Raw genomic sequence first — 16,539 nt, 5'->3', positions numbered from 1 at the left:
TCCCGCTAGTTCCCCGCAAGTGGGGAGCTACTCTAAACCCCACCGAAATGAAATACTCCTGGGAGGGTGGGAGATGCTATCAGGCCCGGAGAATTCCGTGCCAGGCCCGATAATGACATTTAAAATACATTAAAAAAAGATTTAAATTGCCTACCACTCTTCTTACCAGTTTCTACTGCGGTCCCGACAACATCTGTTCTCCGGACATGCAATTCTCCCATCCCGACGCGGCAAAAAACGTGCATGTCGGGATGGGAAAATCGGGCCCTTTAATTGCAGGAGTAACGAAATTCTCTTATTCAGTTATTGGGTGGTTATGTTTGCGTCAGAGGTTGGTAATACTTCGACTTGTGTGCTACCAGCCAGGGCAGGTACTGCCAGCAAGGCTATATCTCAGTGTACTGAAAGACTGAGAACATGCTTCACTTTACAAAGATGATACCAGAACAGAGAGGGTGGGGCGAATTTTCTTGTTCCGCCCGTCACGGGAATCGGAGCAGGCGAGGGGCGAACCATGGAAAGGTCTGTCGGCCTCGGCAGGGATTTTCCGGTTTTGGGGGCGAGTGCGGCTGGAAAATCCCACCCGGTATGTCTATCAGGAAGGGCTGATCAGACCGAGGCTCGTTTCCCAGAAGAGAGAAGGCTGAGGGGTGACCAGCTTGAGATCTTTACGACACTGAAAGGATTTTTAAAAATTAATTCACAGGATGTGGGCATCTCTGGCTAGGTCAGTATTCATTGTCCATCCCTAGTTGCCCTGAGAAGGTGGTGGTGAGCTGCTTCTTGAACTGCCTCAGTCCCTGAGGTGTAGGTACACCCACAGTGCTGTTAGGGAGGGAGCGCCAGGATTTTGACCTCGCGATGGGGTTGGCATGGGGAAGATAAGGCAGAGTTTCTGCTTTACAATCAGCTATCTGGCACAAATGGCACTCAGAATTGTGCTAGTTTCCAGCAGTGAGTTTATCCGTACATGTTCCCGCGCAAGCGTAGAAACTAGAAGCAGGAGGAGGCCATTCGGCCCTTCGAGCTTGCTCCACCATTCATTTTGATCATGGCTGATTATCAAACCTCCTTGGATGAACACAAATATAAAATAAGCTCCGAGTCAGCCCAGACAGGAAACATTTTAGAATGTAAATTTTGCCATTAAAATATATTTCTGAATATTATTTAAAAGTACGAATCCGGTGCAGTGTTGTGAATTTGGTTGAAAATGGATTTATCACAAAAATAATCGTCACCTGTAAGTGACCCAGTTTCAAGTAACGGAAACTGACTTTGACCACTAACAGGAACAGGCTTCATCAGCCAGCTTCTTAGGAAAACTATTTTTTAATATTCAAAAGGTGCTAAGACAGACTTATTAGTGTCCCAGCACCTAAATAAAAGGTGAAGTTTTAAGAGTCTGTTTGTGAAAACAGAAACTTGCCCTGCTGACTAATTTGATGTGGCTCTTGGCCAATTGTATGGGTGGGGAGGGATGTTGTCCCTCGAGATCTTTCCTTAAACCGGTACAAAAGATCACAAAAACACGCTTCATACCGAGATTAATGAATTAATTCTGTGATCTTTACTGGCGGTTTGTTCAGTTTTGGACAAGTTGCACTAGAAAGACAGAGTTTCATGGTAACTCTATTCCAATATCCCCACATGAGTTATCCAAAATGAGGGCAGTAAATATAAGCTTATCATCAATATATCCAAAATATATCCAAAAATATATCCAAAAGGGAATTTAGGGGCACATTCCTTACCTGGAGAATGGTTAGAATGAGAAACTCGCTTCCACACTGAGTAGTTGAGGCAAACTGCATCAGTTGGATGAACATTTGAAAGGAAATTGATAGGAATTGGTGAAGTGAAGTGGGAGGAAGTTCATTGGGAGCTTGGGCACCAATATGAAACACTTGGGCCTTGTGATCTGCGCTGCAAATTCTATGTAGTGTGAGAAAAACTTCCCCATTGGACCACATGTTTTTCTCTCCATCAAACACAAAACCAGGCACTGGAATATTGTCGCAAATCATACTTTGTGAATGATTCAGCCCCTGGTTCAATTTCCCCTCCACCCAAGCCATGAGTCCAACAACCTCCATGCTGGTTTCCGTCCAAAATCATAGAATCCCTACAGTGCAGAGGGAGGCCATTCAGCCCATCAAGCTTGCACCAACATGGTGGCACAGTGGTTAGCACTGCTGCCTCACACGCCAAGGACCCGGGTTCGATTCCTGGCTTGGGTCACTGTCTGTGCGGAGTCTGCACGTTCTCTCCATGTCTGCATGGGTTTCCTCCGGGTGCTCTGGTATTTTCCCACAGTCCGGAAGGCGTGCTGGTCAGGTGCGTTGGCCATGCTAAATTCTCCCTGAGGCGCAGGAGTGTGGTGACTAGGGGATTTTCACAGTAACTTCATTGCATTGTTAATGTAAGCCTTGTGACACTAATAAATAAACTTTAAACAATCCCACCCAGGCCCTATCCCTGTAATTCCACATATTTATCCTGCTAATGCTCTGACAATTTAGCATGGCCAATCAACCTAAGTAAGAAGTCTAACAACACCAGGTTAAAGTCCAACAGGTTTATTTGGTAGCAAAAGCCACGAGCTTTCGGAACAGGCTATCAACCTAACCCACACATCTTTGGAGTGTGGGAGGAAACCGGAGCATCCGGAGGAAACCCACGCAGAATGTGCAGACCCCACACAGACAGTGACCCGAGGCTGGAATTGAACTCGGGTCCCTGGCGATGTGAGGCAGCAGTGCTAACCACTTGTGAAATTGTATGGAATTCTCAATTTAACAATCAAAGGGTAGGGTGAATACAGTATCTCTAATACACTGAGTATTATATCAGCTGGGTTCACAGTTCACACTATCATTCATCCCTACTTAAATTTACTGTTAATGACTGGCATTTGTATTCACATTCTCATTGCCGGATGCTTTCAAAACTCTTTGTCCAATGGAACAATTGTGATTACCCACCAAACGACCAGTAAATATTTTAAACACAGTTTCTGAGGGAATAATTATATTAGTTTCCAACATTCCGTAACACTACAAAAAGCCTTAGAGTAACAAAATGATCATTGGATCAATAAATAAAATCACTGCCTGATCACATTTTCAAAATTCCGAATAGGAACTTTGGAGCAGCAATGGCCATTCAGCCCATCAAGCTTGTTCCATCTTTCATAGAAACTAGAAGCAGGAGTAGGCCATTCGGCCCTTTGAGCCTGTTCTGTCATTCATTTTGATCATGGCTGATCATCAAATTCAATATCCTGATCCCCCCCTTCCCCCCCGTCCCTTGATCCCTTTAGCCCCAAGAGATATGTCTCATTTCTTCTTGAAATCAGGCAATGTTTTGGCTTCAACTACTTTCTGTGGTAGTGAATTCCACACATTCACCACTCTCTGGGTGAAGACATTTCTCCTCACCTCTGACCCCTTATCCTCAAATTATGACCCCTAGTTCTGGACTCCCCTACCATTGGGAACATTCTATCTGAATCTACCCTGTCTAACCCTGTTAGAATTTTATAAGTTTCTATAAGATCTCCTCTCACTCTTCTAAACTCCAGTGAATATAATCCTAACCGACTTAGTCTCTCCTCATATGACAGACCTGCCATCCCAGGAATCAGCTGGTAAACCTTCGCTGTACTCCCTCTATAACAAGGACATCCTTCCTCAGATAAGAACACCAAAACTGCACACAATACTCCACCGGAGCCTTATACAATTGCAGCAAAACATCTCTATTCCTATACTCAAATCCTCTCGCTATGAAGGCCATTTGCCTTCTTTACTGTCTGCTGTACCTGTACCCTTACTTGCAGCGATTGTTGCACGAGGATACCAAGGTCTCGTTGAGTATCCACCTCTCTCAATTTACACCCATTCAAGTAATAATCTGTTTTCCGATTATTGCTACCAAAGTGGATAACCTGACATTTATCCACATTATACTGCATCTGCCATGCATATGCCCACACACTCAGCCTGTCCAAATCATGTTAAAGCATCTCTGCGTCATCCTTACAGTTCACCCTCCCACCCAACTTTGTATCATCTGCAAATTTGGAGATAAAACATTCAGTTCCCTTGTTCAATATGATCATGGCTGATCATCCTCTTCATCCCACACTATCCCATAGTAACAGTTAAGTTGACATTAACTTAGGTCTTGGCCTAAGCCCTCCAGACTCTTTGGGCGGATCGCTCTCACCCCAAGGCTGGAAAATCCTGCCCGAGGTCAACAGGACATTTGCATGGTTTGTGTCCTGCCCGCTACAACTCCCATGGCGGGTGGGACGGGAAAACTCCGCCCTTTATATCCCATCTTGGTCAATGAGATTCATTGCCTTGCCTGGGCCTATAGTATCAAAATTGTTGAAGAGCTCAGAGCACAGGCTTGATCTCTGATCTATTATATATTTAAAACATTTGTGGCAAGGATAGAAATGTGAATATTCTTGTAGATATCGTTCGATGCTGTCGTCAAGTAAATGTTTGTCACCCGAGTCTCCTGCCATGGATAGACTAGGCATTCTTACTTTTCATAATGATCAGGAACCAATCTTCAGACATCAAGATATTTTAAAGATCTCAGTGTTGTGGCTGTCCAGGGTTAAGATCGGCACATTTAGTCCCTTTCATGGCCTGGATTCACTGTGAGTTTCCACCACTACTCATGGTATATGTAACAAAAGCACTTATTCTTATTTTGTACTTTAATATATTAAACCTGCTGCCTTTGTGTTTAAAATTGCCATATATTATTGATTGTGCCTTTTAACAGGTTAATAAAATAATTGTAGGACCGGATCCTGTGTGAGAGGGTTTCTCTTTTTGTTCCTAGTGCAATTCTGGTAAAGCAAAGATGTAGAGCAAAAAATTAAATGGGTTTTTCTGTAAAAAATACACAGAATGACATAATTCCACATCCTGGTTTTGCTCCCCATCTCTCTCGCTCTCTCTCGCTGGATATAGCTTCAGGGGCTATTCCAGCTCTCTGATCGTTACAGATAGCATTCTTTCAGATATGAGACAGGCAGTCTATGTTGTAAATGTTAATCTCAGACCAATCTTTGCAGCAAAGGGACATTAGCTGATCCCACCTTTTCCACAGCCCAAAAGCACTGTAACAAAGTGCATTATCCTGCATGTCTCCATATCGAGTATCACACATCATGATCAATAAAACTCTCAGAATGGTAGAATAGGTGGCATAGAATAGTGGTTAGCACCGCTGCTTCACAGCGCCACAGGCCCGGGCTTTGCATGTTCTCCCCGTGTCTGCGTGGGTTTCCTCTCGGTGCTCCGGTTTCCTCTCACAGCCGAAAGATGTGTAGGTTAGGTGGATTGGCTATGCTAAGTTGCCCCTTAGTGTCCAAACAAAGATGTGCAGGTTAGGTGGATTAGTGGGGTAAATACATGGGGTAACAGGAACATAGGAATTAGGAGTGAGAGTAGGCAGTTCAGCCCTTCAAGCCCGCTCTGCCATTCTATATGATCATGGCAGATCTCCATCCTATTCTAACTCCACATCTCTGCCTTTTCACCATAGCCCTTTATCCCATTTTTGATCAAATAGTTATCTATCTTTTTCTTGAATCCATTGATTGATTCTGCATCCACTGCACTCTGGGACAATGAGCGCCATAGATTCACAACCCTCTGTGAGAAATAGCTTCTCCTTACCTCTGTCTTGAACCTCCCTCCTTTTACTCTACAACTATGACCTCTTGGAATAGGGCGAGGGTTGGGCCTGGGTGAGATGTTGAGTTGGTGCAGGCTTGATGGGCCGAATTGCCTTCTTCTGTACTGTCGGGATTCCATGATTCTGTGAAGTTGGTTGAAAGACAACAATTTTTTTTTACAGGATATCGGAACAGATCTGTTGCTCTCTCTCTGATTGGTGCCGTGGATCTTTTCGCTGGATGGAGAGAGCATCGGTTTGACAACTCAGCCAAACGACAGAACCACCGACAGCTGCGATCATGTCCCTCAGCTTCCTGCAGTGGGGCTTGAGTACATGATCCTCAGACCAGAGGTCGCTGAGCCAAGACTGCGAGTGAACCTTGGCTGACAATACCAGATGAACGATCAGTTCAGCCTTTCTTGGTGGTCTCAGTGTTGAATCTCTCAATCTCGCCGTCACCTCAGTAATGTCGACCCATTCTGAACCAGGGCGGAGTCTGCCCCACGGACACTCTGAAGAAAATATGACGCTCACACAGATCGACTGACTCACACACTCACAATCTTCACAAAATATCTCCATTTGGCTTTAATAATAGCTGTATTATATTAATTACACTGTTCTTTGATACAGCCTCAACAGTAAAACCTCCCAGAGACCCTGAAAAGCAGACTTAAAACTGTACATAAAAAAAAGAGATTTAAATATCACAATTTCAGGATTCAGCATTTCACAAAAGAAAAACACTACTGCCAAATATTTTTTGTGGGGTAATCTGTGACGCGCTGAGGGAATCCCAGAGTCTGGGCATCGCTTCCTTTTAACTTGCTCACAACAAGCAAGAACAGCAAACACTCTGACAAAGACATTCAGAAACCTGTGGAATTTGTGCAAACTTTATAAAAAACACAAAGTATTGACTTTAAAAGCTGCGTAAGCATAATGCACAGGAGTGGACAAGAAATGGTGGCTTTTACATCAGTTTTATGGCATGTTAATGCGCGGTTTTACAATGAGGTGGAGATGCTGGTGTTAGACTGGGGTGGGCACGGTATGAAGTCTCACAACACCAGGTTAAAGTCCAACAGGTTTATTTGGAATCACGGGCTTTGGGAGCGCTGCTCCTTCATCAAGGCGACTGAGAGGTTACACACCAGCTGCTCCTTACCCTTCATTACATAAGGTCGACTGATTTCTCTGACATCAGGAAAGCGAGTCTATTTAAATATTGTCAGCAGTCATAATTAAGCTTCCTGCATGAAGAGTAATCGCTTGGATAGAGGCAAAGGGTCAGTTAGTGTCATGGGTATAGACTCCAGCAAGAGTCAACGAGGATGGGGGAGGAAAGGAAAACTCCTTCCAAATAAAATCAACAGCATTTGGCACCTCCTCTGAAATCAGCAGCGAGTTAATTGGCACAAACCTTTGAACTCTATAGGGGCGGAATTTGATGCCCAACTGGCAGGTGAGTTTAGAAGCAGGGGGAACATTTGATGGGGCAAAAGGGTGCAGGATGGGAATTCCATCATCTTCACTTGATTAAGACCAACGCAGGAACACTCATGAGCGGCCTTCCTGCTCACACGCTAATTGAGGCCCTTAAAATGGGCAATTACTTCCCATTTTACGGCCTAATCCTGCAGTTGCTGGTATTCAACAAGTGATGGGCAGGGCAATGACTACGGGGAGACTGACTTATTGCCTTCTTGGGGGGAGGGGGAGGGGTTGTCTCTCATTCAAAGACTTTATTAAGAGACACAGCATCGGGAAGGGGATGCCTACAGAAAGCCAATCACCCTGCCCTTTTTTCTGAGCACCGTGCCCACCCCAAGCTGGCAAACCCCTTCCCCCTACCCCTCCCTGCGACCTCCATCCCACCTTTACTCACCAGTGGCCGACGTCTCTCCTAGGTTCCCTAGATCCTAGGAGAGATGTCTTCTTCTCCTCGATCCTAGGTTCTCGGCCTGAGTGCAGTACCGGCAGCAGCCACCTCTCTTAGTGGCGCTTCCAGTAATGGGGGACTGCTGGCCCGCATCTCATTGGCCAACAGCTCTCAGCAGACAAGATGTCTGCCCCTGGGATCCAAATTCCAGGGAAGGCCTAAGGCTGGCCAGTGAAGTGCCTGACAGGCACTCAATTCCGTCAAACCTTCTCCAATAGTGGTGATGTGGCATTGCACTGGCTCTGCAAGAGGTCTCGTTCCCCTGCTCCATCCCCATCGCCAAGATTAAATTCCACTCAGGAGTGAGACATGAGAAGCTGTTTATATTTGTATGACGGGTGTGTCAATTCAGCTGCTTTATGGCACTTGGGTTTTGTTTAACCCCTAAATTGCACAATTTGATGAAGCTGGTAAACAGGAAGATTCTCCTCTTGTCTCTTATCAATGAGTAATGATGAAGCCTTTGAGGACTGGATTAACACATCACAGGGTTTGACTATCAGTGAATATTACCAGATAAAGCCTGGGAACTACAGTGACCTTTGATCATGGGAAATGGGTGTTGCTGGCTGGGCCAACATTTATTATCCATTCCTAATTGCCCTTGAATTCAGCGTCTTGCTATAGGCCATTGGGCATTTAAGAGTCAACCACATTGCTGTGGCTCTGCAGTCACATGTAGGCCAGACCAGGTAAGGATGGCAGATTTCCTTCCCCAAAGGACAATAGTGAACCAGATGGGTTTTTATGACAATCGACAATGGTTTCATGGTTCAAATTCCAGATTATTCCAGACCAGTGTGGCACAGTGGCTGGTACTGCTACTTCACAGAGCCAGGGTCCCGGGTTCAATTCAAGCCTTGGGTCACTGTCTGTGTGGAGTTTGCACGTTCTCCCCGTGTCTGCGTGGGTTCCTCCGGGTGCTCCGGTTTTCTCACACAGTCCAAAGATATGTGGGTTAGGTTGATTGGCCATGTTAAATTGACCCTTAGTGTCGGGGGGATTAACAGAGTAAATACATGGAGCTACGAGAATAGGGCCTGGGTGGGATTGTGGTCAGTGCAGGCTCGATGGGCCGATTGGCCTCCTTCTGCACTGTAGGATTCTATGATTGAATGCAAATTTGACCATCTGCCATGGTGGGATTCGAACCTGGCTCCCCCAGAGCATTACCCTGGATTACAAGTTCGGTGACAATAACCACTACACCACCATCTTAAGTCTCCTCCTAGCAGATGAATTTCTTCATGATAAGAATGATGTTAACCTGGTTATTTAAGCTAGGTTAATTCCTCCGTTTAACTGCAATGAGGGATCTCAATAGATACGTTACCCTCAGTAATCTCCAGCCTCGGCTGTTAATTTCCCTAACACTGGGCGGTCGAAAGTCACTGAAGATCCTGGTAGGTTCAATGGTCACAACCACTGTCAGTCAATCCTCAAAGGGTTCGGCCTGGTGGTTATGGGCCTTCGGTCAATGCCACTGGGACTTGTCAATATTGCAAATGGTAACTTAAGGCTGGACAGGTTTCTTGGTAACGCTACAGTGCTTACAATATAAACTCGCAGCATTTACAAAATATAATTAGAAAAAAAAGAAATAAAAACACTGACTTAAACTTTACATCACAATGGATTGTTCTGGTGAGGCTGAGAGCCTCAAGATTCTACCTGTAACCTCTGTACAAGTGCATCACTAGCAGGAGAGATCTTGCTGTGTCTGGGGGATGCTGGGTGTCCCGTCAAGGTGTGGGGGGGCGGTGGGAAAGTGGTGGGGGGTGTATATGATGGTGGTAGATATACTATAAAGAAGACAAAAAGATGAGAAAAGGTCACACAGCCTATTCCTCTACAGTGAATGATGGCGGCATGGTGGCACAGTGGTTAGCACTGCTGCCTCATAGTGCCAGGGACCCAGGTTCGATTCCTGGCTTGGGTCACTGCCTGTGTGGAGTCTGCACGTTCTGCCCATGTCCATGTGGGTTTCCTCCGGGTGCTCCGGTTTCCTCCCACAGTCTGAAAGACGTGCTGGTTAGGTGCATTGTCCGTGCTAAATTCTCCCTCAATGTATCCGGACAGGCGCCGGAGTGTGGTGACGAGAGGATTTTCATGGTAATTTCATTACAGTGTTAACGTAAGCCTACTTGTGATACAAAAAATTAACCTTAAAAAAACTTAAACTTTTGCACAGCCGTCTCAGTTACAGACAGCCCTTGATTTCCTCCTGCTTTCCCATTCTCTAAACAGATCCACCAATATCTCTCTAACCCTCAATCTCCTTTCTTAATAGATACCGTTTCCACTTCTAGCATGACCAACCCAGAATTACCATTTTCTTCTGGTCTGTTCCACGTCTACTATTCTGTGGTGGTAAAAGAGTTTTCTTAATCTCTATTCAAGTGGTTTATGCATTTTGTAATTTCATCCTTGAACTCTGTCTTCGCAGTCCATGCTGGTTTTTCCACCTATCCTGGCCTTATCCAAGTCTTCTTTAGCCTACAGACCGGTGCTGTGTCTCCTCTCTGCTCTCTGTCAATGGGAATAACTTCAGTTGCCTGTATAACATTGTTCCCCCAAGCCCTAGAATTGATGAACAAATTAGGCCAAAGACCTTGATGCCAAAGAAAATGCACTGAGCTCAGGCAGTAGGAGCCCCTTGAAGTGTGGAGCAGGCCCTAACCGTTAACGTTCAGGGAAAAAGTCATCGAACAGCATGACAAGCACAAGGACCCCGGCGTGGGGTTGTCGACTCCACCGGGACGTATTTTGGAGACATCACCACGTGATCTCCCTCCTGGTCAGACAACCTTTTTATTCTCCCACCCCCAATATGTTTATAATAAATAAGTGTAGAAAAAAATTATTTCTGTGTCTCTGTGATTCTTTGTCCTGGTTAGCAACAACCGGTTTCTGGCCTTTGAACTCAAATTCCTGGAGGATCGGCATCCCTATCCCAGCACGAGAGGCAGGAGTTAACTTTGGTCGGGATGAGAAAATAAAGGGGCTTCAAGAAAATCCACAGACACAACAAAAGGGTCCAGAGGAGCAATTTTTTCACTCAGAGGGTGGTGAGTGTCTGGAACGAGCTGCCAGACAACAAAACAAAGAACAAAGGACAATACAGCACAGGAACAGGCCCTTCGGCCCTCCAAGCCTGCGCCGCTCCCTGGTCCAAACTAGACCATTCTTTTGTATCCCTCCATTCCCACTCCGTTCATGTGGCTATCTAGATAAGTCTTAAACGTTCCCAGTGTGTCCGCCTCCACCACCTGGCCCGGCAGCACATTCCAGGCCCCCACCACCCTCTGTGTAAAATACGTCCTTCTGATATCCGTGTTAAACCTCCCCCCCCTCACCTTGAACCTATGACCCCTTGTGAACGTCACCACCGACCTGGGAAAAAGCTTCCCACTGTTCACCCTATCTATGCATTTCATAATTTTATACACCTCTATTAGGTCACCCCTCATCCTCCGTCTTTCCAGTGAGAACAACCCCAGTTTACCCAATCTCTCCTCATAACTAAGCCCCTCCATACCAGGCAACATCCTGGTAAACCTCCTCTGTACTCTCTCTAAAGCCTCCACGTCCTTCTGGTAGTGTAGCGACCAGAACTGGACGTAGTATTCCAAATGCGGCCGAACCAACGTTCTATACAACTGCAACATCAGACCCCAACTTTTATACTCAATGCCCCGTCCTATAAAGGCAAGCATGCCATACGCCTTATTCACTACCTTCTCCACCTGTGACGTCACCTTCAAGGATCTTTGGACTTGCACACCCAGGTCCCTCTGCGTATCTACATCCTTTATGGTTCTGCCATTTATCGTATAGCTCCCCGCTACGTTAGTTCTACCAAAATGCATCACTTCGCATTTATCTGGATTGAACTCCATCGTAGTAGTAGAGGTGGATACAATTTTGTCTTTTAAAAAGCATTTCGACAGTTGCATGGGTAAGATTGGTATAGAGGGATATGGGCCAAATGCAGGCAATTGGGATTAGCTTAATGGCCAAAACTAGGTGGCATGGACAAGTTGGGCTGAAGGGTCTGCTTCCATGCTGTAAACCTCTGTGACTCTAATCCACAAGTCATGCCCCACACCCAGCTCCCCACCCAATCCCAATCTGTGCACTTGTACGGAAGTTTAAACACACGGAAGACATTTTTTACTCAGACATAACATTATATCGATGAATCTCACTCTTCTGGCTCCTCCTATGTGATGTGGTGAACACTGCGGCGGGATAGTAGGTGGAATTGTAAACATTCCTGGGCAGACTCGGCTGAAATCTTTCATCACCTCCTCAGAACAGTCCTTTGGCCTTCTTCCAATTCACCTGCTTCCAGGTGGGAAGTCTGTAAAATTCCTCCCTTGACATTTGCACAATTTTCTGCAGAGGATAATGGGACAACAAAAATTTCAGATTCGTGAAGGAAAATGCAATAGCGACGCTAATTAAAGTGAGATAATAAAGAATGGAGGAAAAATGAGGCATGCAGAAATGTTACGAATCTCAGACCTGTCTCAAAATGCTTCATGTTAATGAGTTACTTTTAAATAAGTGTCACATGGCAAAATGTGTCGGAAATTTTGCGAACAGCAGGATCCCACAGAGCAGGAAGATGGTTTTGACGCCTATGAAGTTGTCCTGGTTACATGCTGTAATGACTTCAATCAGGCCATTGAGGTTGGCCTATTGGAATATGAACCCCCTGATTCAGGAGTTAATTGATGGGCCAATCGGGGAGTCTTTTCCTGATATTTAACCAGGTGTGTCAGTTCCTCTGGCACTCCCCGAAGGTAGACTGCTGACTGATAGCACTCTGTGTACTGCTGTTGCACTCTGTGTACTGCTGTTGGAATTGTAAATAAAGGGATTTTGGTGAAAGGACTTCTGCCTCCGAAGACTTATTACACATGCTTAAAGTGGAGTAGTTTTAATGAACAGTTAAACTATGAGCCCTTGCCGTCACTGAGCTAAGTGAGACATTTTTGGGAAACATAAATCATGCATTTATATACTGGGGGGGATTCCTCGGCTCTGCATGCTGCAAGACCTGAAATTTCCACTCGAGCCAAAAGGACCTTTCAATGGTCTGCCAAATTTTCTGTATCACCCAATTTGTGTCCCACAGTGGGTGAGACAAGAGGGTTTCGGCCACTGTCTTTGCATGTCTTTCTGGAACACATAGTACAGTGTCCCAGATAGCAATGGCTGGTTAATCTCTTTCTGGGCTTCTCCTGAGTTAGTCAGGATACCAAAAGATCTTCCAGTGCTTTTTTTCGGAACAGTGCCAAGAGATAGTTTTACGAGGACTTGACAGGGTGGACACTGGGAGGATATTTCCTCATGTAGAGTGGGACTTGAACCAGGGCACACAGTTAAAAAATAAGAGGTTGTCCTTTTAAGACAGAGATGAGGAAAATTTATTTCTCTCTCTCTCTCTCTCTTGAGGTCTGTGGAATTCTCTTCCCCAGAGAGCAGTGGATGCTGGGTCAATGAATTTATTCACATTGAGTTTGATAGATTTTTGATGGACAAGAGAGTGAAGGATTATGGGGGTTGGGGGAGGGCAGACAGGGAAGTGGAGTGGAGATGACAATCAGATCAGTTGTAATCCTATCGAATGGCACAACATTTCCTTTTTTACCCAGAGGGTGGTGATGGTCTGGAATGCACTGCCTGGGAGGGTCGTGGAGGCGGGTTGCCTCACATTCTGTAAAAAGTATCTGGATGAGCACTTGGCACATCATTATATTTAGGGCTATGGGCCAAGTGCTGGCAGATGGGATTAGGTGGAAGTTCAGGAGTTTCTAATGGGTCGATGCGGACTCCATGGGCCAAAAGGCCTCTTCTGCGTTGGACGATTCTATGGCTCTAGTAGGCTCAGAGGGCCGAATGGTCTACTCCTGCTCCCAATCCTATGTTCCTGTGTAACATTTTATTGGCAAATAAATGAGAGAGGAGAATTTTATTTTTTTGTTTACGTAGTGAGCTACTATGACCTGCCTGAGAGGGCAGCGAAAGCAGATTCAATAGGAGTGTACAAAAGCGAACTGGAGATATCTTTGAAAAGGAATAATTTGCAGGTGAATGCAGAGGGGAGAGGGACTAATTGGATAGGCCCAGCGGAGGCACTGTGGGGCTGTGAGTGCTGGGTGATAGGGATCCGCTCATTTCCTCAGAACGATTAGCCTAGGAGTGGAATGTCAACAGTAAATAAAGGGCCTGCTAAATTTGTATAGCTTCATATCATTGAGCACAGATGGGGAAATGGGCAAATATTGGATCAGCCATTGTTTGGCTCATGATGTGTGTTCTTTAAATAAACTAAGTACTTATTCAGATCAATGGAACCCTTTCACTATTGAGGAGACCGTTAAAGCAGTCAGAATGTCACAATGAACGAGCAAACAGCAAAGAAACCCACAAAATAAACACTGACACAAAGGAGATTTAAACTTTCTGCTCTCCCCCCTTGAAGGTGTGGATGCCTCGCTGCAGTTAAGGCTCTTTGGACACCCATTGCCTTCTTGGGCCTCATCTAAGTTGCCATTATTCACCTGTGGACCTGGACAGTAAATGTTTTAAGGCTATTCAACAGTAGAGGCATTACTGTCACACCTGATCACATTGTTCACACATAGGTACCGGATGTGACCAATACAGGTTTTTAAAAAGTTTATTTATTAGTGTCACAAGTAGGCTTATGTTACCGCTGCAATGAAGTTACTGTGAAAACCCCCTAGTCGCCACACTCGGGCGCCTGCTCGGGTACACGGAGGGAGAATTTAGCATGGCCAATGCACCTAAACAGCACGTCTTTCGGACTGTGGGAGGAAACCCATGCAGACACGGGGAGAACATGCAGATTCCGCACAGACAGTGACCCAAGCCGGGAATCGAACCCGGATCCCTGGTGCCACTGTGCCCAGCACTCAGTATTAAATGCCAATTTGAATGTCAGCACTCAGTATTAGCCTCCATTAGTCCTTCAAACAAGACTTGCTCTGAAAAGCAATTTCTGTCCAATTAATGCCAGGCATCCAAGTGATATCACAAGGATTATTCACCACAAGGGTTACCTTAAAATCTTCATCAGAGAGGTAGGTTTCGAGTCGATGTGGGTCAATGCCCTCTGGTAAGGGTCTGGACATAATCTCCTCCAGTGAGTATTGTGTCTTGCACAGTCTTGATAAAGCATCCTGAACCAGGAACACTCTGTTGGCAACATCCTGCTGCACCTAAAACATACAAGGAATAAGCTGGTGAAAAAAGTCCCTCTAAATATGAAATGTGTCAAACACCATTGCATATACACACTTCGACAGGTAGACCCTGACTTTTGTGAAATAGTTTAAAACAGGCAAGAGTCAAAGAATCATAGAATCCCTACAGTGCAGAAGGAGGCCATTCAGCCCATCGAGTCTGCACCGACAACAATCCCATTCAGGGCCTATCCCTTAACCCCACATATTTACCCTGCTAATCCCCCTGACACTAAGGGTCAATTAAGCCTGGCCAATCAACCTAACCCTTTGGAGATCTGCAGCCTGTCTCATAGGGCAGGATTTTACAGTCTCGCTCGTCCCGAAACAATAAAATCCCGTTCGAGGTCAACGCATCTTTCCATGGTCCGCCCCTCGCCCGCTCTGGTTCCTGTGGCGGGCGGGACGGTGAAATTCCAGCCATACTCTCTCTTTTTCCATTCAAGTTATTCAAAATAAAAGTCTGGAGAGATGTAAAGACACCCATTAACCATCACCTGTTTCACATCCCTTGGGATCCAGGGCAATTTGGCAAATTGGAACCAAATTGGCTTCGTGGCAGGAGGCAGGGGGTGATGGTCAAAGGTTGCTTTTGTGACTGGAAGCCCTGTGTCCAGTGGTGTACCACAGGGATCGGGGCTGGGTCCCTTGCTGTTTGTTGTGGACATTAATGATCTAGAGTGAATGTTGGGGGTATAATCAGTAAGTTCAAAGATGATACAAAAATTGATGGTGTGGTAAATAGCGAGGAGGAAAGCCTTAGATTACAGGACAATACAGATGGGCTGGTCAGTGCAAATGGAATTTCATCCTGAAAAGCGTGAGGTCATTCATTTTGGGAGGACTTATAAGGCAAAGGAATAAACAATGAACGGTAGGATGCTAGGAAGTACAGATGACCAGAGGGATATTGGGGTGCATGTCCAAAGATCCCTGAAGGTAGTAGGATAGATCGATAAGGTGGTTAAGAAGGCATATGGGCTACCTGACTTAATCAGCTGAGGCATAGGACATAAGAGTAGGGAGGTTACGATGGAGCTGTATAAAACACTCGTTAGGCCACAGCTAGAGTACTGCATGCAGTTCTGGTCACTGCACTATAGGAAAGATGTGATTACACTAGAGAGGGTGCAGAGGAGATTCACCAAGATGTTGCCTGGGCTGGAGCATTCCAACGATGAAGAGAGGCTGGTGAGGCTGGGCTTGTTTTCCTTAGAGCAGAGGAGGCTGAAGAGGGGAGCTGATTGAGGAGTACAAAATTATGAGGGACGTAGATAGAGTAGATAGAAAGAAACATTTCCCCTTAGCAATGGGGTCAATAACCAGGAAACATAGATTTAAGGTAAGGGGCAGAAGATTTAGAGGGAATTTGAGGAAAAGCTTTTTCATCCAGTGGGTGGCGGGAATCTGGAACTCACTGCCTGAAGGTGTGGTAGAGAGGGAACCCTCACAACATTTAAGAAGCACTTGAGCTGCCAAAGTATACAGACCAAGTGCTGGAAAATGGGATTAGAGTACATAGCTGTTTGCTGGCCAGCACAGACAGGATGGGGGGGCCTCTCTGTGCTGTAAAGCTCTGTGACTCTGGTCACAGCAGTAAGTCTAACTCTATCC

General features: G+C 45.6%; 1 protein-coding gene across 12 annotated transcripts in view; it reads right to left on the bottom strand.

Annotated features, from left to right (window-relative positions):
* Positions 1-6,270: 6,270 nt before the first annotated feature.
* svild (supervillin d) overlaps positions 6,271-16,539 on the bottom strand; it is a 214,367-nt gene continuing 204,098 nt past the window's right edge. For all 12 annotated transcript variants that reach the window (XM_078223785.1, XM_078223788.1, XM_078223790.1 and 9 more), the window contains 2 exons: positions 14,743-14,901; positions 6,271-12,046 (listed from right to left, as the gene is read on the bottom strand). In XM_078223785.1, the coding sequence (XP_078079911.1) occupies positions 11,960-12,046; positions 14,743-14,901 (246 nt within the window). In that variant the 3' untranslated portion in view covers positions 6,271-11,959. The remainder of the gene's footprint in view (positions 12,047-14,742; positions 14,902-16,539) is intronic.

The sequence above is a fragment of the Mustelus asterias genome, chromosome 11, assembly GCF_964213995.1.
Source record: "Mustelus asterias chromosome 11, sMusAst1.hap1.1, whole genome shotgun sequence".
NCBI classification, from domain to species: Eukaryota; Metazoa; Chordata; class Chondrichthyes; order Carcharhiniformes; family Triakidae; genus Mustelus; species Mustelus asterias.
The sequence above is the reverse complement of the archived record's forward strand: the minus strand, read 5'-3'. Positions and strand labels throughout refer to the sequence as shown.